An 18,422-nucleotide genomic window follows, 5' to 3' on the forward strand; every position below is an offset into this window, starting at 1 on the left:
CTTATTTATTAGATTTAAAACCGGCAGTGAGGTCAACAATTTATAAAACAAACTTGATGTATAAGTAGTAGAAGTGTCAACGAAATTTCTCCGCATAAAAACATTTATTTCCGACATTTAATCACAGAAACTTAATGTCCAAGACCGTGTGAAGGACCCCAATTATCCATCTACACTAGGATTCCCGGAGACTTAAGATATAAGTGTAAAGTGTTCTCAACTGCTCTCGCTTGATTTAAATAATCTGACCCAAAGCCATTGACCGAGAAATTAACACGTAAATAGTCCGAAACCACCTTGCAATTTTCTTGCAAAGGGATAGAAAAAAAGAGATAGATACTCTTATATACCTTGAGAAGTCCCTCTCTCCTCGCACTATATATACTATCATGCATTACTAATAGCGATTTCCTTTCTCACACACCTTCCTTCCTTCATAAGAACTAAGAATCAAAGAAACAAACAAACAAACCCTAAATAGTATATAAGAAAGAAACCATGGGAGACGATATTATGTTGCGGTGAATCAAGATGTTCGAGAAAGTAAATCAACTTTGTTATGGGCTTTGAAGACTCTTCAAGTCAACAAGATTTTCCTTCTTCACGTTCATCTTCCATTTTCCTTGACCACTTCTTGTAAGTATTTTTTATACGTTCTCTCTACGTTAGGTTTTGCAGTTTTTATTTTATTTTCTTGGGGCTGTCGAGAAACTTTGATTAGGGATTGTGTAACGTCAATCAAGCTTGTTTTAGATAATATATATGATATATTTTGTTACAAATATTAGATGAGATTCTGGATGGTGCTGATTTTTATACGGATAATATATACACATCTGAAAAATACGTCTGTAAACAAAACATATTTCTGCAGATACATAAAACATATTTTTTTTCTTCTTACCAACGTATTTCTAGAGACTTTGAAACAAAGATGTGCTGATATCAAATTCCCTAGAACATAATACATATGATGCCAAAATATTTATAGTATAATTAAACATAGAAGTAATTTAATAAAGTCATGAAACAATCAACATCCTAACTTTTTAAACTTCAAATTACAACAAAAACAAATTAGACCAAATTTATTCTACCTACTTCTATAACGAATTAGACTTTTGGGCGTATACGGCTCTACCCATATGTAGTAGTTAAGTCACACATCATGATTTTTACTCTGTTTTAAACTGGTCTTTTTGTTTGTGTATTTTCAGCAAGTGGTCTTACACAAGGGGAGATCGATGCAATCCAAGATTTAGAACTCAAGACTTCATACCGTAGCCTTTACAAGTACCGTGATATCTGCATAAAAAATAGGGTGAGTTCTCTTTTTGATTCTGATATACTCGTGTAGCGATAACAGTGTTAATCCAAGCAGAAAAAAATCAACACCAGAGATGAGGCAGTATGACTAATCTATGTATCGTCAATAGGTTTTATTTGTTTAGATATAGCTTAACATAAATAATTCTACGCTGATGCAGGTTAAGGAAGAAGATGTGGACATATCAGTGATCTCAAGATATGATGTGGGTGAAGGTATTGTGGAACTCATCTATGAAAACAATATCAAGAAGCTCGTTGTGGGAGCAGCAGCTGATCCTCACTACTCCAGGCAAGGATAGCTCGGAAACCAAATCAATAACTCAAAGATCCAGAACATGGATATTTTTTTTTTTTTAAAAGAAGATTTTTCTAATGAATCAGTCCATGTAATGGAAACTAGAAAGACGAGTGGGTAAAGCAAACACGCTAACCTCTTGTTTGATAATGCAGGGGAATGGGTATCACATCAAGAAAAGCAGAGTATGTGCTTCAACATGCACCTCAGAGCTGTAACATGTGGTTCATCTGCAAGGGGAAACTCATCGAGACAAGGTAAGCTTGAGGAATATACTTGTGTGTGTTTATATTAAGAAGTGTAGAGCTTAACATAAGAGTTTTAATGTGTAAAACAGAGAAGGAAGTTTCGACCTTGGGAATCCATCAGAATCATTCTCAGAATTCTCAACTTCAGCGGAGAAACCAAGCAAAGGAAGAAGAAGGGATGAAGATGAAGCCGAGTCACCTAAAGAACAACAACCAGTAAGTACAAAGACTGAATAAAAGCCTAAATAAAACATCCACTTTAGTGTAAAGATGGAGAATTGAGAATCATGTGAAACAGGGTTGGATACTGGAAAACGAGGAAGCAGCAAAGAAAGTAAGGATAAGGAAAGAACCTGTGAATGTGAAGTCGAAAAGCAATGGGAGTGAAGCAGACTCATCAAGTCCATGTCTTCCTCCACATGAGTATATGTGTCCTATAACGTTGGTTAGGATTCGAACCCTGCAGCGTTGGAACTATATATAATCCACAATAAGCTTTGTTAACTAAACGCATATTCGATTTTTTTTTGGGGGGTCAAATGTGATGTAGGAGATAATGGGAGATCCGCATGTGGCAGCTGATGGATTCACATACGAGGCAGAGACATTCAGAGAGTATCTAAGGACAACAGGAGGGAAAAAGAAGTCGCCGAAGACAGGCGAGCCCCTTGAGAATCACAAACTCATTCCAAATCACACTCTTCGTATAGTCATTAGGGAGTGGCTGGAGAAGCACCCTAATTATAGTCGTGATTAAAAACCATTATCTTCGTATAGTCATTAGGGAGTGGTTTTTTCTATACATTGTTTATACAACCAAAACCAAAGTAAAGAGCTAGTAGAGAAGGAGTGGATAAGGACTGACAAGGAGTACAATGTCTTAAGACAAAACATTAGCATCCCATCGACTCTTAGAGCATATGCATCAGTAGAAACTAGAAACTATACAAATTTCTCAGATATATTATTTCAATATAATTTAATTTTTGGTTTTAAATTAAAATTATAAAGAGTAAAACAAAATCAATAAAATAGTGACATGTAGAGAGGTTCTCATATGTTCTCATATGATAATCGTTTCTCTCATCTCTCTCCACCTTTTTATTATTTTTATTATTGCTTACAAACTGGATGAAAAACTCCCATGGCAGATGGTTGTCTTCTACCTCTTTTCTACTTCTTTACTTAGCCTTTCTTCCGGTAATATCGCGCCTGCTCGTGGAAAAAAGATAAAACATGTGATGAAATAAATTAAGGCGAAAGATAATAATTATACGGGAGTTTCACTTTACCGTACCACTTTTCAAAAATACTCTCTCTCTCTTCGGCGTAACTTAATAAAAAAGTTACTTATAAAATCTTATAACAAGGTGTAAAAACTTTTAAAATACACTGGAATCGAGCATCAAGAAATACATTCGAAACCTTCTAAAAGGTTTTAAAGGTAAGAGAAGCATTTTTAAAAGAGGCATACTAAAAAAAAACATTTCTCACAAGGATAAATATATTAACACAACAAGTATTCTCTATTTTTGGCTAGGAAGGATGCTTACATTATGTAAATGTTCTCCACTCTTGAGGTGGGTGGTGAAATTTTCAATGCCTTGGAGAGTAACACCGCATTGCTCACAACGCAAGGCAGATTCACCCGTTTCACTACTCCTGTCTTCTAGTCCCCCTGATGATTCCATATCATCATCTTTAAAAGAAATAATTCAGAAACATGTAATTATATCTAAAGACGGTACTGTTGTGAGAGAGAAGACATATACCTACCTGCCAGTAAACTTGCCAGTAAGCATTCCCAGATGGAAGTGGAAGTGGAAGCGGAGGGGGCTTCTGGAGATAGTGACCGAACAATGTTGTATTCATACTCATGTAGCACGTCAAGAGTACGGGAGAAATTTGCCCTAGTAGATATGAGCATTACATTAGCCGGAGGTGGATTCGCCCAGATCCAATAAAGCATAGTTGCCGTAATGTCAACGATATCTGTTTCAGAAACTTAAAAAGACTTCAAAAAAAAAAAAGAGAAACACTATGTAACCAATTCAATTTGGATGTTGAAAGACATAAGTGGGTAAAGGATTACTAACCACGGGGGACGTGATAAATACCGATTCCAGAGGAATAGACTTCTTTCAAGAAGTTGGGAGGGACGTCTGTTAGTATGCCAATGGCAGTGATGGTGAGAGGACCAGCGTAGCCTAATTTCTCCTCCAACGCCCGTTTTATACACGGACGGAACCGACCTACATCAACGTCATCGGGAAGCGGACACCTGTTTATGTCCCACCAGACCTGAGTTGGTGCAACACCCTCCGCCCCTGCCCCTGCCTCTGCCTCCGCCTCTGCCCCTGCCTCTGCCTCTGCCTCCGCCCCTGCCTCCGCCCCTGCCTCTGCCACCGCCTCTGCCACCGCCCCTGCCTCTGCCACCGCCTCCGCCCCTGACTCCGCCCCTGCCTCTGCCACCGCCTCCGCTTCTGCCTTCGCCGCTGCCTTCATGCAGGACATTAAAACCTTAAAAAAAAAAAAAAAATCAACTCAAATTTAAAATTTGGAAAACTTAGGTCTTAATAAATCAATATGGACGGAAGGTTAGATGACCCACCTCTCTCGCTTCTTATCGAATCTGAGACGCCAGAGAGAACGATGGAACCTGTATATATCCGCAATCGGCAATCGGATCGTTTAAATCTTTTCACTCTTTTCGGATGTAACCGACGATGATACTTTATTGTTGGTTTTACATGGGCCGATAACGTGGCCCATTAGTTGTAATGACTTTTGTAATTGCACGTCCTCTGTAACCGATGGCCCATTAATTACTCTTTTGTATGATATTCACGTACGTTATGGAGTAATCATTTACGGTAAAACTTTAATTTAAGGTTTATAGTATAATTAACGCAAAGAAAGTAAGGATAAGGAAAGAACATGTGAATGTGAAGTCCAAAAGCAATGGGAGTGAAGCAGACTCATCAAGTCCATGTCTTCCTCCACATGAGTATATGTGTCCTATAACGTTGGTTAGGATTCGAACCCTGCAGCGTTGGAACTATATATATATATAGTTCTTTTTCTTTCTGCTTTTTCCATTGTTCTCGACTTCTTCTTCGTCAGGCTAATCTAATTTTTAACTGGTCGTCGCCTCGTCGGTCATAAAGTTTGGATTTATAAACAGAGGTAACAAATCATATTTCTCACTAGTAGCAAGCCAAAAGCTCTCTACACATTTCTCCTTTTTTTCCCCCTAATTTTCTCCGTTACTTCGTCAAAGCTTTCCTCGTCACTAACCCTAAATTTATCTTGCCTTCGATTTCGGATTCTTATCTTATTAAAAAAAAATATATATATATATATATATTTTTTAATTCTCTGAGTTGACATTTAATTTTAATACTATAATCGAGAATGTCTTTTTGATGAATGTATCCTTTGAATTTAGTTTTTAAAAATAATTGTTGGAAATTTGTCTTTTTACGGTAAGAAATGGTCTTGCCTTGCGAATGTAGTAGTAGTACTAGTAAGTGTAGACATACATCTAAAGAGAAAGTCACGGATACTCGCTCTGATGTTAATCTCTTTGACTCTTTAGATCTTATCTTTCTTTCTCTCATAAACAAATACGTTACTACGAAATATACTAAGTCTAATTTACTAATAAGAAAATGGTCGGAAACATCTTCGTAATTAGTTGGTAAATGGGAGGACCAATACATATACACACTCATGATGTCTCTGTAATATTTATTAATAACAAAAAGATAGTTTTCGTTTGTTTGTATTATCCTCTTTGTTTTGGAAAAGATAGAATTTTGTCCTCTGCCTGCGTAATCAAATCAATCAATATAGAGAAAATTAAAGTTTGAGAGAGAGAATCAACCATGGCAAAGGCTTTGAATGACGATCCCGTTTATGTTGCAGTCAGCCAAGACGTTGTTGAAAGTAAATCCACTTTGTTATGGGCTTTGAGGACTCTCCGTGTCAAGAAGCTCCACCTTCTTCACGTTCACCAGCTGATTTCCATGACCCCTTCATGTATACCTCCTCCTATGTTCAATTCTCCTTTTTCTATTATCATTTCGTGCCAAGAAACTTTGGTTAGTACTACTGTATTTATCGAACATGTCATATTATTTGTTATTATATTTCTCTGGTTTGGTTACACTTATCAAGCATCTCTGATGATTATGTTGATAAAAATGATGCAAATGGTTCCAGCGGATTCCAATTCGTGTTTCTTTTATCATTCTTCTGTTTCTTATTTTCATTGGTGATCAAGTTTATATCTTGGTGATTCGAAAGATTCTTTATGTTTCTTAACATTCGTGTTCGTAGGAAGTAAGGTTTGGGATATAAATGGTTGTAGATCGGTGTCTGTATTTGTGTTTTATGTGTTTGCGATGATTATATACCAAGCCACTCGATGATTTTCCTGGTTAATGAGGAAGATCAATCTTACGTTCTTGAATGAACTTATACATGCTGCTATGTGAGTTTTCCTTCTTTTCTTTTCCTTATCTTGTTTGTTCTTTTGTTTCATTGTTTGTGCATTCCAGCAACTGGGCTTGAACAAAGTGAGATCCATGCAATCCAGGAGTCGGAACAAGCAAGTATAAGTGAGAGCCTTCTCAAGTACCATGATATCTGCATAGATGAAGGAGTGAGTGCTCCCAACTGATTAATACAGTAGCCTGTCACAACAAGGAAACAAGTTGAATCTGAAAACTTATTCGCGTGGTTCATTCATTTTTCTTACAACAACAATTTCCATTAGAATATATAAGAGTTGAGAGGAAGTTTACAATGCATTCATCTGGAATATTATAGAATTGTCTATATATTGCAGGTTATTGAACAAGATGTGGATATGTCATATCTTTCAGCAAATAATGTGGGGGAATGGATTGTGGAACTTATCTGTCAAAACAATATCAAAAAGCTTATCCTGGGAGCAACTGCTGATTCCCATTACTCCGAGTACGTATATCTTCAGAATTGTTCTGCGTCTCCAGAACAACGCAGTGTGAATAATACGTAGATGTTTACTCTAATTACGTATCTTTCTTTAATGATGCAGGGGCATGACTCATATCACATCTACAATAGCTGAGTATGTGATTCGACACGCACCTGATTGCTGTAAAATATGGCTTGTATGTAATGGCAACAACATCCAAACGAGGTGAGATTGAGGATTTTACTTCTACATGTTTTGAAATAAATTGTAAGGTTTATTGAAATTTCCCTTTGTTTATTAGGGAGGGACGGTTTGAACTTGCGGGTTCATCATACTCCTACTCTGAATCCTCAAGCAGCCTTCATAGCCTTGATTCTGCTCTGATACCATATGAGGCAGCAGGAAGAGCTGAACGTGTCAGTGAGCCACATCCCCTATCGTCATCTGAAGAACGATCAGTACGTAAATCCCACTCTTTGGTCAGCATATAGCATTTTATGAGTTTGGAACCTTGCAAATTGCGTAAAACCTCTTGAAAGCCTTGGAGAAGATATAAAGAAATGGAATTGTGAGAACTGAAAAATTCTAGGATCCAACACGTCTCCTTGTTAGCTCAAATTTGTATATTTCCTGCGCCACGTGTCTTAACCCCGAGCTTAATTTCAAGTTTACCATGTTAGATTCTTGTGCTGGTGTTTCACATCTTCCAGTGTAGGCGATTCTCAATTGTTCAATTGTCTTGGTTCTTTTAAACAGGCTAGTGGGGTTGAGACGATGTACTACGAGGAGCAGAGACGGATATTAGAAATTGAGGAACTAAAGAGAGAAAAGGAGCAACGCGATAAGATGAGGTGTGAAAGGGAGGAAACTCTCTCAAGTTCCTTTGGTGTCACTCAGAAACTGTACAGTGAAGAAGTAATTCGCAGGAGAGAAGCGGAGGTGGAACTAAACAGAGCGAAAGCAGAAATTGAAGATATGAAAAGGGTCCAAAAGGAACACGAAGAACAGCATTATACTGATTGTCGTCTGTTAGAATTGATCCAGAAAGAGCGAGACGAAGCTATAAAAACATGTGAAGAGCTTTTGATACATCTAAACCTGGATAAGGCCGTCTCATCATCACATTCACCATCATCCCCGTTGCAGTGGTCTCTTTCCGACGAGCCTCCCCAATGTTTCCTATGTCCCATTTCAAAGGTCAGTACTCAAATCCTCCATGGCTCCATCTAGAAAGCGTATCTGTTATTCAGATATTGACTTGGCTTCTGCTCAATATATCAAAACATTAGTGTTCTAAGCTTACTCTTACACTAAACCATTCATGTTGTTTAAAACTAGTCTTCCATCTAATATTTGCTGGTTTGCTGTCTAGTGATTATTCATTGCCATTGCTCGTTTATGTAGGAGATTATGCATAATCCTCATGTTGCAGCCGATGGTCACACCTATGAAGCAGAGGAATTCAAAAGGTGGCTCCGTCACGGAGGTGAAAAATCACCGATGACAAACCTTCTGCTCGAGAATGACAATCTCACCCCGAATCTTGTTCTTCGTTCAGCCATTAGAGACTGGGTGCAACGGCACCCATATTTCTATGATTCGTCTTAGGATACATATGATGCTGATTGTGTTGTGTGATTCATTGAATGTGTTATGAAAAATTTAATAAAAATTCCTTTATTCACAGGGGAAAAATCTTGTAGTGCCGTTTCTTGTTTTAGTATTTTTGTGCACTGACTTCTGTTTTGATTGCCACCCGTTGACTTTACTGTGTCCACTTTACAAAACCTGAAACGGTCAACAAAAAGAACATTGAGGGTCACCACTAACCACTGTTGTTTTCTTTCTGTTAGATTCTTCTTGGTTTCTCTGTTTTCATTTTCTTAAGGAGGAAACAAAGACGAAAGAAAGGACATCATCAATGGCGGAACTCATGGCCATGGGCAGTGATGTTGTTCATGTTGCAGTGAAGAATGATGTCAGGGAGAGCAGATCAACTCTGCTTTGGGCTTTAAAGAACTTTGGCGCCAAGAAAGTCTGCATTCTCCATGTTTATCAGCCAAAAACTGCTTCTCCTGCTGGTAATCGTCATTATTTCAAGCCGCAATTGACGAAAGATCAATTGCCAATTGTTAATGTTTGTTTAAAGGCTATAAAGATGATTCAGATGATTTGTGTTGCTTTTGATATGTTAGCTCGCAAACTTGAAGAATTGGAGGCTATCATGTACGAGACATTACATGATTATTTTGATCTTTGTCAACAAGAAGGGGTATTGATCTGTTGCACTCTTATATTGTTAAATTATGTTAGTTCTTGCGTTGAGATGGATGGTTGTGTTTCCCCTGTTTCTTGATTTCTAATTAAGATGATTGTTATGCAAAAATTGATACCCGATGTTGGATTCATTATGATCACAGGTGAATGAGGACGATATTTACATATCATGTATAGAGATGAACGATGTGAAGCAAGGGATATTAGAACTCATCCATGAGAGCAAAATCAAGAAGCTCGTCATGGGAGCTGCATCAGATCATCATTACACAGAGTACGTATAGGAAATCTGCGAAAACTTTAAATCTCACCAAAACCTTCACTCGTATTGACTTGCTGAAAATGGCAGGAAGATGTTCGAACTCAAATCCAGAAAAGCTAAGTATGTCTACCAACACGCGCCTAGCTCATGCGAGGTTATGTTTATGTGTGATGGACATCTCATCTACACAAAGTGAGAGTTTTGAAAACTCTCTTTACTAATATGTTCCTGTGGCTTGTCTTTGAGGAAATTACCTGATTGTCTCTATATATTAAATACTCAGGGAAGCCACTCTTGAAGACCATGTGGATGAAACAGAAGCCGAAGCTGGACAATTGAAACCGAAACGTTATTCCTCTGCTTCACCGAAATGCTCTGCAGAATTGGTCTCTGCAATTGTAGCTTACATTGACACAAGGAGAGACAGAGACATGTTAGAGCCAACTGCATCAGAAGATCAATCTGTACGGTCTATACACTGTTGGTATTGTTAGTTGAGATATATAAACAAATGACCTATGCAAAAGACGTAAACCCAATATATCTTGTGTTGTTTCTGTGTCTATCACTAAGTGACGTAAACATTAATTGTGTTGTTTCTGTGTCTATCACTAAGTGACTGAAAGCTCCATGTTATGTTGCAGGAAAGCGACAGGAATGATCAACTGTATAGACAGCTTAAGCAAGCACTTATGGAAGTTGAGGAATCGAAAAGAGAAGCGTACGAAGAATGTGTCAGGCGGTTTAAAGCTGAAAATACTGCAGTTGAGGCCATTCGAAGTGTAAAAATCCTTGCACAAATCCATAATCTCAGACATTGAAAAATGTGTTTTTGCTTAGACTTGCTTACCTTTACTTTATAGGCAAGAGAGTACGAGGCCATGTACAATGAAGAGGTGAGGCTACGAAAAGAAAGTAAAGACGCCTTAGCAAAACAGAGGAAAATGGTGGAGAAGACTAAGCAAGAGAGGGACGATGCACTTATCATCATTCTGAATGGAAGGAAGCTATACAATGAGGAACTGAGACGCAGAGTTGAAGCTGAAGATATGTTGGGAAAAGAGAAAGAAGAACACGAGAAAACTAAGAAGGAGATTGAAGAAGTGCGAGTCATTGTTCAGGACGGTACTGTCAGAAACAGAATAGAATGTTTTCTTTCAGACAATTAGAGATTTCGCTGAATGTTTTTACAAATTAGGTATGCAGCTGTACAATGAGCAGCTGAGACAGAGGAAAGAGATGGAGGATTCTATAAAGAGACAAGAGGAAGAGCTCGAGAAGATAAAGAAGGAGAAGGAAGAAGCGTGCTTGATAAGCAAGAACTTGATGCAGCTATATGAAGACGAGGTGATCGATCTTAGATTTAATTTTAGAAACTAGAAGTTAATTAATCATCATATTAAAAAAGTGTTTTTGACAGGTGAGGCAGAGGAAAGAAACAGAGGAGATGGGAAAGAGAAGAAGAGAGGAGCTAGAGAAAGTGAAGAAGGAGAAGGAAGAAGCTTGCTCTGTAGGACAAAACTTCATGAGGTTATATGAAGAAGAAGCAAGACGTAGAAAAGGAACAGAGGAAGAACTCAGCAAGGTCGCGGCTGAGAAAGACGCAGCCAGCTCAGTCTGCTCGGAGATTCTATTGCTTCTTCAGAGTTACACGCGTCGCCATGGAATTTCTTCTGGATTCTCTGTTGAGGAATCCGTTACACGCCAGCCTCCCTCATATTTTATCTGTCCTATCTCACAGGTACGTTGACCAGGACCCATGTAGTTCGTTGTTCATACTGGAGCATTTAAACAGAAACTGAATCCCAAACAAACGGATAGCCCTGAAAAACCCAACATGTCTGTTATTTCTGTTATCAATCTGCATTATTGCTCTTCAATATGTGTAGAACTGATCTAAGTACACACTTGGCTGGGTTTGGTTTAATCTCTGATTGATTTTTAGACAATTTCGAGTTTGATTTATGTGTAGAAGCCAATGCTCGTTTTGTTTTTTACAGGAAGTAATGCGAGAGCCTCGTGTTGCGGCCGATGGCTTCACCTATGAAGCTGAATCCTTGAGAGAATGGCTAGACAATGGTCATGAGACATCACCAATGACGAACCTTAGGCTTGCCCACAACAACCTAGTCCCTAACCACGCCCTTCGTTCCGCCATTCAAGAGTGGCTCCAACGAAACTCTTGAGAATCGAATCTCTGCTTTGTGTTATGAATCTCGAGTATATTGTCTGTGTTTACTTAAAAATCTTTACTTTTTGTGAGTGGAGTGGAAAAAGACTTGAAGTTCATATATAAACCGTCTGTTTTATTAAGTGCAAAACCCATTCATAAAAATGCTTGCTGTTTTGCTCTGTCTCGAGAAACCTGTCTGCCGTCAACACTTTCGGAAAACGCCCTGTAGTGTTACTTTTTGGCGTTGTCTTAATTAACACGTCCCTTTCTACGGGCCTGTGTTACCAAAGATGGCCCAACAAAGGGCCCACGAGTTTTGCGCACGTGATAATCAGAGCAAAAGCGCGACGCGTGGACAAAATGACCAAAAGGGGATCCTTTTCATCGTGGGAGACTATGATTGGCCAAGACAGTTTGATCATAGTATGAGGTCGACCACATTAGATTTTGAGAGATTATCTAATGGTTTTTTTTACTACTGTAACATGCCGTCTTGTCGGTACGGTTCATACGGATTCAATTTTTAAAATTTGTAATAACTCAAAAATAATTACAATTAAATTAATTTTAAATTAGGGGGTAGCCGGTGATCGGTGGATTTGAAGTACAAATCGCATGCATGTTCCACGCGCAGCTTGTCTATAAAATGTTCCACACGCACATGCCAGTTTAGTGTGCAGATGCATTATTTTGATAACCGGTATAGGTTAATGTAATGATGTTAATCAAATTAGACCCACTTTTTTTTTTTTTATATAATGTATATTAACATTATTGTCAACCTGAAATCATCAGTAATCATAACATATATCAACATGGCATCATCAAATACTTTATAATAGTTTCATGGCATATATATATATATATATGAATATGATGTATGAGACGCACTGCAACCGTCCCATATGTCTATAAAAATTTTAATATCTGAAAATTTGTCTTTGTGTGTGAGATAGGTATCATCATATATAATCAGTTCTTCACTAACTGACAATAAGTGAATTGTATATTTAATCAAAAAATTCATAGAACGCTGGAAAAAAAAAGTGTTAGACAAATTTTCACAAAAAAAAAGGTGATAAAGTACGATAAGGGGGGTTGATGTTAGTTTTGTGTCATTTGCATTAATTACTCCACATGTTTTTGTTCGACACGCTAGTTCCGTTCTATTATTAATCACTATCAGCAGATAACAGTTTGATTTTTTAAATACTAGAAAAAAAAAGAAAAAAAAAATCGTACGGACAAAGAGTTCGACAAATACAAAATAATATAATATTATAAATAGTAAGGCGTCCCCAAAATAAAATAAAATAAATTAAAAAAAAAATCCATAAACACACCAATACATCAAACACGCGTCCCACGCGCCAAAGGACGAGAGAGTCGCACCAAAAGAAAAAAAAAAAGTCAAAACCAGCGTTTTAAGCTTTACTTGTGTCTAAAACGACACCCACCTTTTCTCATCTCTCTCTCTCTCTCTCTCCCACGAGAGTTTTTTTTTTTTTTTTTCCCTCTCTCTCTCATCTTGTTCCTTGTACCTTCCTCCATTTTTTATTTTCTCTATCTATCTTTCCTCTCTAAATCTTTTTTTTTTATCTTCTTCTTTTACTTCTCTCCTTCGTCTTCATCTTCTTCTTCTTCCTCCTTTTACGATTCTGTGGAGCCAATTATGATCTTATGGAAAACTCTGAGCTGTTTCTCGTTTGTTTTCGGGTTGTTGCTGTACAGTGCTAGTTTGGTTTCTGCTGGAGACATAGTTCACCACGACGATTCCCTCCCTCAGAGACCTGGTTGCAACAACAATTTCGTACTGGTAAGAGGATCATTCATTCACTTCACTTTGATCTGTCTTTATTTTTAGCTCGTCCCCTTTGAAGCTATATCTATCTATCTATCTCTTGGTGACTTTCTGGTATTTCGAATTACTTTAGGTTTTTTTGTATTGTTAATGGATTTTTGTAAGTCTCTGTGTCGATTGCTTTCATTCTTTATGTAATCTCGGTGTCCTCCTGTTCCTATATCTGTTATTGCCAGCTGCATACAGTGAAATTTTGGGGGAGTTTTACAGACGCTTTCTTTAGAGTCAACTTTTGGATTTGAGATTTGATGTCATTCAGAAGTCAGAACAGCGAGAGTAGCTATACCCATGAGAGCTCTCCTTATTCATTGTTTTTTAGTCTTTTAAAAATGTTGCAAGCTTCTTGTTAATTAAGGAGCTATTTTGGTGTGTCAAGAAAAATTTGGATATAGATCTAGAACTCTTACCGTTTTGCATTTAGCCTATGGAGCCATCCTACTTGACTCCAACGCAATTTCATGGACAGGTGAAAGTCCCAACTCGAGTGAATGGGACGGAATACATGGAGTATGTTGGTGTAGGTGCTAGGTTTGGCCCAACCTTGGAATCTAAGGAGAAACATGCTACCCTCATCAAACTTGCTATTGCTGACCCTCCTGATTGCTGCAGCACCCCCAAAAATAAGGTTGCCATTATTTTTTACTTTTCGTCTTGTCATTATGTACTACTCGTCTTTCTTCTTGTTTCACCTGTGTGTGTAATTCCAGTTTCATTTTCTTTTCGTAGCTTACAGGAGAGGTCATTCTTGTTCACCGTGGTAAATGCAGTTTTACCACCAAAACTAAGATAGCTGAAGCAGCTGGTGCCTCGGCCATCCTTATTATAAATAACAGTACAGGTAACTTCACTCAAGCCTTTTGTCTGTTAAAAATTATTCCTATTCTTGTAGTTTTACTTTTACATACATAGACTGTGAACAGGTGATAGTACTTATTTCCCAATCAAACAGACAGAATTCTAGTTATCTTCTTGAGTTTGGCAAGGTTGACTGTTGTTTTGCAGATCTTTTCAAGATGGTCTGCGAGAAGGGCGAAAATGTTTTAGATATAACTATTCCTGTTGTTATGTTACCCGTTGATGCTGGTAGAAGTCTGGAGAACATAGTCAAGAGTAACAACACAGGTAATTCTTCATATGAATCCAATTGTTCTTCACCAGAGATTGTGCTTCTTGTATTTTGGCATATCTCTCGCTCTCTCCTTTTCTGTAAGTGGGTGTTGACTATATTTGTTCAGTTACTCTGCAGCTCTACTCGCCGAAACGTCCAGCAGTTGATGTGGCTGAGGTCTTTCTATGGCTTATGGCTGTCGGTACCATTTTGTGTGCTTCTTATTGGTCTGCCTGGACTGTCAGGGAAGAAGCTATTGAGCAAGACAAGCTGTTAAAGGTGCTTGCTGCCTCAGAATTTCGTACAACTTTATATTGTGGACATCCATCATGTTCGAACCTTTGACAGCCAAAGAAAAGTGCCCTCAATTCATTTGTTATTGATCTTAAACTGCAGGACGGATCAGATGAACTTCTACAGTTATCAACCACCAGCTCTAGAGGTGTTGTTGAGGTCACCGTGATATCAGCAATTTTGTTTGTAGTGGTTGCTTCTTGTTTCCTGATCATGCTCTACAAGCTTATGTCATTCTGGTTTATAGAAGTGTTGGTGGTACTATTTTGCATAGGTGGCGTAGAGGTCAGAGCGTTTATCTTGTGACCAATTGAAATCATAGAAATACCTAATTGAATCATCCTGTTACTGATACTGAAAGTTTCGTTGGTACTATCAGGGGCTGCAAACCTGTTTGGTCGCTTTACTCTCATGGTATGTTTATTTCTTCTTCTCATTTACATTTCGCCGTCAGGAGCATGTTTTCACCTCCTTTTGCTTTTAAAAGAGCAGGAAACATTGAGATGTACGACATCCCCTAATGAGTTGAATAGTATAAGAAACACTCCTAACCGCAAATAGTGGTTCATTATTTATTCTCGTGGGTTGATCTTTTTTCAAACTTCCTACGTTCTGCATTGTCTGGATTTTAGGGCTTGTTTTGCCATGTAATAAAGAATCAGAGAGAAACAATGAATTGTTTTTTTGGTTGACTATGAAATGATAGGACTATTCACTCGAATATTTGTTCTTTAACTCTGCATTGTTTGTAGAAAAAGTTTCATATGTGCCTGCTTCTTCTCTCTTTAGAAGTTAAAAAAGAAAAAAAGATATCTGATACTGACGTTGGATTTATTATAGTTTCAGATGTTTCCGCCGCTTTGGAGAATCATATGTCAAAGTTCCTTTCCTGGGTGCTGTCTCATACTTGACGCTGGCTGTTTGTCCCTTTTGCATAACATTTGCTGTAATTTGGGCAGTTAAACGACAATACTCTTTTGCTTGGATAGGCCAAGATATACTTGTAAGCACGACAATACTCTTTTTGTTTGAATCCATGTTTTTCTATGCCACCTACTACTGTTTAAATTCCATACAAGACTACCATACACATACCCTAGTCTAACAGATAACAGAAGGTAACAGCTTAATTTTGCTTGTCTTGCTGACAGGGAATCTCACTGATAATCACAGTTCTTCAAATTGTCCGCGTACCAAATCTTAAGGTGATAGCCATTTCCTTGTGACGGCACCAAATCTCTCACATGTTGACAACACCTGTAGCCATCTAGTACCAGCTTTGTGTTTGAACATCACTTTTCCAGTGTGTAAATTATGACTATGTGCTTACGAAGTTGGCACCTAATAAATAAGCTTTAAAATGTTGAAAATTCAACAATCTGAAACACTGAATTGAAGACTGAAAACTTGCTTGCTGCCGGTAGATGGACACAATCCTTTCTGCCAATGTATAGAAAGAACAATCTTTAATAACAGCATTAGTTATGATGACTCATTGAACTTTAATGTTAACAGGTTGGGTTTGTTCTTCTCAGCTGTGCCTTCATGTATGACATCTTCTGGGTTTTTGTTTCGAAATGGTGGTTCCGTGAAAGCGTGATGATTGTGGTAAGTTCCTCTTGCATTTTCTTTTTTTACTTTTCTGTCTGCTCCACACTGATATTTTCGAGAAATTGTCGTCTTTTCCCATTTTCCCACCTATAGGTAGCCCGTGGTGACAGAAGCGGAGAGGATGGAATCCCTATGCTACTAAAGATCCCACGTATGTTTGATCCCTGGGGTGGCTACAGCATCATTGGATTTGGTGATATTATATTACCTGGACTGCTTGTAACTTTTGCACTGAGGTTTGTACTGTTACAATTCCCTTTCGTCTTATTACTATATCAAGATCTCAGCTAAACTGTGTCACTAGAGGCATACAATAGATTGAAATGATGCGCAAATGCGGATATCGATGTAAATCAGGACAACAAACCAATAGAGGTCCTCAGCAAAATGCAAGATAGGTTTATCAGAAACATGATTGCACACATTGGGGTCTTGCTTGATATACCTCTATAGTCCGCATTTGTGCATCATTTCAGACAGATATTTAATGAAAAAATATCGCTTGAAGTGTGAAAAAAAATCTTATAACCTGACATTCTGGTTCAGTTTAACTTTCATGTAATGCTTTGTGCCTGTTTAATGTGGTTTTGCGTTTTTTTGAAGAACCTGTAGATAGAAATATCATGACAATGTTCAAGAGTTGCTATTGTTGCACCATAAGTAGGGTATGGACCTCATGACATAAGGCAGTACAAAGTCAGAAAGTCTAGTAAATAGGTGAGTGTGAATGAATCAAATGCAATAGGTAGACAACTGGAGACAAGATCTTGTTTAGAATAAGAATAGATACTGTAGGGATGTGTTTTCAGTTGATCCATCTTATCATTTTCAGTAATAAAAGAAACCTACTATGATCAGTACTTTAGTCTAATGTTAAATCTGATCAAACCGTGCTCCACTCTGCAGATACGACTGGTTGGCGAACAAGAGGCTTAAGTCAGGGTATTTCCTTGGGACAATGTCTGCTTATGGTCTAGGTATGATCCCTTCAGTAGCGACAAAACGAAGAAGAAAATCCAGAATCTACTAAAAGGGTTTTTCTAATAGTATTATTCTTGACAATCATCATAGGTCTTCTCATAACATACATAGCTCTAAACTTGATGGACGGACATGGGCAACCGGCTTTGCTTTACATTGTGCCATTCATACTCGGTAAGCACCCATAAAATAGAGATGTTTTGGAACCAAAAAAAGCAGCTATTTGAAAGTGTATGAATCTGAGAATGGTTGGGGGGAAATGTCTGTCAGGAACTTTGTTCGTGTTGGGTCACAAGAGAGGTGACCTGAAGACGCTATGGACAACAGGGGAACCAGAGAGGCCATGCCCTCACGTTAGGCTGCAACCTCAATCGTCGTCTTAAACAACAACCAATGTATCAGACAGATGAGAACAGATAAAATCAGATGGTTTTTTATTGTTAATACACACACCCCTTCTTAGGTCTATATATATATATATATATATATGTCTGTGTACGCTTTTTACACAACTGAGCAAGCAGGAGAGCCATAACATGTGCCTTGAACTCGTTTTAACCTTCTTTAATTACTTTCATACGGTTTTCTGATAGATAGATAGATTGGGGTTATTTGATCATATTTTCTTTTTATAAAATATACATATCCAATAGGTTAGGTTACACTGTACTAAGTATTATCAATTGTTATTTTTTTTGTAAGAGGTCATAAGTTTTATAGAGGATGTTATTATTGTAGCAAGAAAATATAACTATTACTTAATTTCTAGACTATGTAAGTTAGTAGTAACTAATGTACAATTAATTGATTAATATTTCTAAATCTTACAAAAAAAAAAAACAATTGATTTGATATTTATTGCGTAATTATTACACAAAAAAAAAAAAGAATAATTATTGCGTAATAATCTTACAAAACTGTTATGATATTCTAAATCTGAGATAAGTGTTTGTTAAGATATTTTCAACGAATATGATAGTATCATCTAGTTAACTAAACTTTTGCTTTTCCGAATTGATT

The 18,422-nt window shown here is 37.6% G+C and overlaps 5 protein-coding genes across 13 annotated transcripts; 4 read left to right on the forward strand and 1 right to left on the reverse strand.

Moving 5' to 3' along the window:
* Window positions 1-374: 374 nt before the first annotated feature.
* Window positions 375-2,875, forward strand: LOC104743097 (U-box domain-containing protein 54). The gene is made up of 7 exons (XM_010464216.2): window positions 375-636; window positions 1,218-1,321; window positions 1,488-1,618; window positions 1,780-1,881; window positions 1,962-2,088; window positions 2,171-2,317; window positions 2,423-2,875. Exons 4-7 carry the CDS (start codon window positions 1,784-1,786, stop codon window positions 2,627-2,629), a joined length of 579 nt encoding a protein of 192 aa, XP_010462518.2. The 5' UTR covers window positions 375-636; window positions 1,218-1,321; window positions 1,488-1,618; window positions 1,780-1,783; the 3' UTR covers window positions 2,630-2,875.
* Window positions 2,816-4,615, reverse strand: LOC104738627 (uncharacterized). 2 transcript variants are annotated; one of them, XM_019235785.2, is made up of 5 exons: window positions 4,484-4,615; window positions 3,969-4,392; window positions 3,649-3,864; window positions 3,426-3,550; window positions 2,816-3,084 (listed from the first exon to the last, which is right to left on the reverse strand). In XM_019235785.2, the coding sequence occupies exons 2-5, from the start codon at window positions 4,384-4,386 to the stop codon at window positions 3,058-3,060; spliced, it is 786 nt and encodes a 261-aa protein (XP_019091330.1). In that variant the 5' UTR covers window positions 4,387-4,392; window positions 4,484-4,615; the 3' UTR covers window positions 2,816-3,057. The 2 variants fall into 2 exon arrangements, with proteins under 2 accessions (XP_019091330.1, XP_010457094.2); XM_010458792.3 differs by having other exon boundaries at window positions 3,426-3,571.
* Window positions 4,616-4,792: 177 nt separating this feature from the next.
* LOC147927703 (U-box domain-containing protein 56-like) lies at window positions 4,793-8,530 on the forward strand. 4 transcript variants are annotated; one of them, XM_087486569.1, is made up of 8 exons: window positions 4,793-5,058; window positions 5,800-5,975; window positions 6,435-6,538; window positions 6,725-6,855; window positions 6,956-7,060; window positions 7,137-7,293; window positions 7,592-8,032; window positions 8,240-8,530. In XM_087486569.1, the coding sequence occupies exons 2-8, from the start codon at window positions 5,837-5,839 to the stop codon at window positions 8,441-8,443; spliced, it is 1,281 nt and encodes a 426-aa protein (XP_087342695.1). In that variant the 5' UTR covers window positions 4,793-5,058; window positions 5,800-5,836; the 3' UTR covers window positions 8,444-8,530. The 4 variants fall into 4 exon arrangements, with proteins under 4 accessions (XP_087342695.1, XP_087342696.1, XP_087342693.1 ...); XM_087486570.1 differs by having other exon boundaries at window positions 4,806-5,058; window positions 5,800-5,913; XM_087486567.1 differs by lacking the exon at window positions 4,793-5,058 and having other exon boundaries at window positions 5,666-5,913.
* A 136-nt stretch (window positions 8,531-8,666) lies between these two features.
* Window positions 8,667-11,709, forward strand: LOC104738630 (putative U-box domain-containing protein 55). 2 transcript variants are annotated; one of them, XR_015580960.1, is made up of 10 exons: window positions 8,667-8,916; window positions 9,031-9,107; window positions 9,256-9,386; window positions 9,462-9,566; window positions 9,658-9,838; window positions 10,019-10,156; window positions 10,238-10,499; window positions 10,581-10,721; window positions 10,795-11,115; window positions 11,375-11,709. XR_015580960.1 is itself a non-coding variant. In XM_087486566.1 (10 exons), the coding sequence occupies exons 1-10, from the start codon at window positions 8,757-8,759 to the stop codon at window positions 11,558-11,560; spliced, it is 1,710 nt and encodes a 569-aa protein (XP_087342692.1). In that variant the 5' UTR covers window positions 8,667-8,756; the 3' UTR covers window positions 11,561-11,709. The 2 variants fall into 2 exon arrangements, 1 of the variants encoding a protein (XP_087342692.1); XM_087486566.1 differs by having other exon boundaries at window positions 10,573-10,721.
* A 1,269-nt stretch (window positions 11,710-12,978) lies between these two features.
* LOC104738632 (signal peptide peptidase-like 4) lies at window positions 12,979-17,953 on the forward strand. 4 transcript variants are annotated; one of them, XR_015580360.1, is made up of 15 exons: window positions 12,980-13,363; window positions 13,875-14,033; window positions 14,135-14,246; window positions 14,411-14,530; window positions 14,644-14,795; window positions 14,913-15,095; window positions 15,190-15,224; window positions 15,651-15,813; window positions 15,962-16,015; window positions 16,326-16,418; window positions 16,515-16,657; window positions 17,025-17,138; window positions 17,328-17,398; window positions 17,493-17,576; window positions 17,673-17,953. XR_015580360.1 is itself a non-coding variant. In XM_087485123.1 (14 exons), exons 1-14 carry the CDS (start codon window positions 13,220-13,222, stop codon window positions 17,783-17,785), a joined length of 1,626 nt encoding a protein of 541 aa, XP_087341249.1. In that variant the 5' UTR covers window positions 12,979-13,219; the 3' UTR covers window positions 17,786-17,953. The 4 variants fall into 4 exon arrangements, 2 of the variants coding, with proteins under 2 accessions (XP_087341249.1, XP_087341250.1); XR_015580361.1 differs by having other exon boundaries at window positions 17,034-17,138; XM_087485123.1 differs by lacking the exon at window positions 17,025-17,138 and having other exon boundaries at window positions 12,979-13,363.
* Window positions 17,954-18,422: the final 469 nt, after the last annotated feature.

The sequence above is a fragment of the Camelina sativa genome, chromosome 14, assembly GCF_030686135.1.
Source record: "Camelina sativa cultivar CO46 ecotype springtype chromosome 14, ASM3068613v1".
Lineage (NCBI taxonomy): Eukaryota > Viridiplantae > Streptophyta > Magnoliopsida > Brassicales > Brassicaceae > Camelina > Camelina sativa.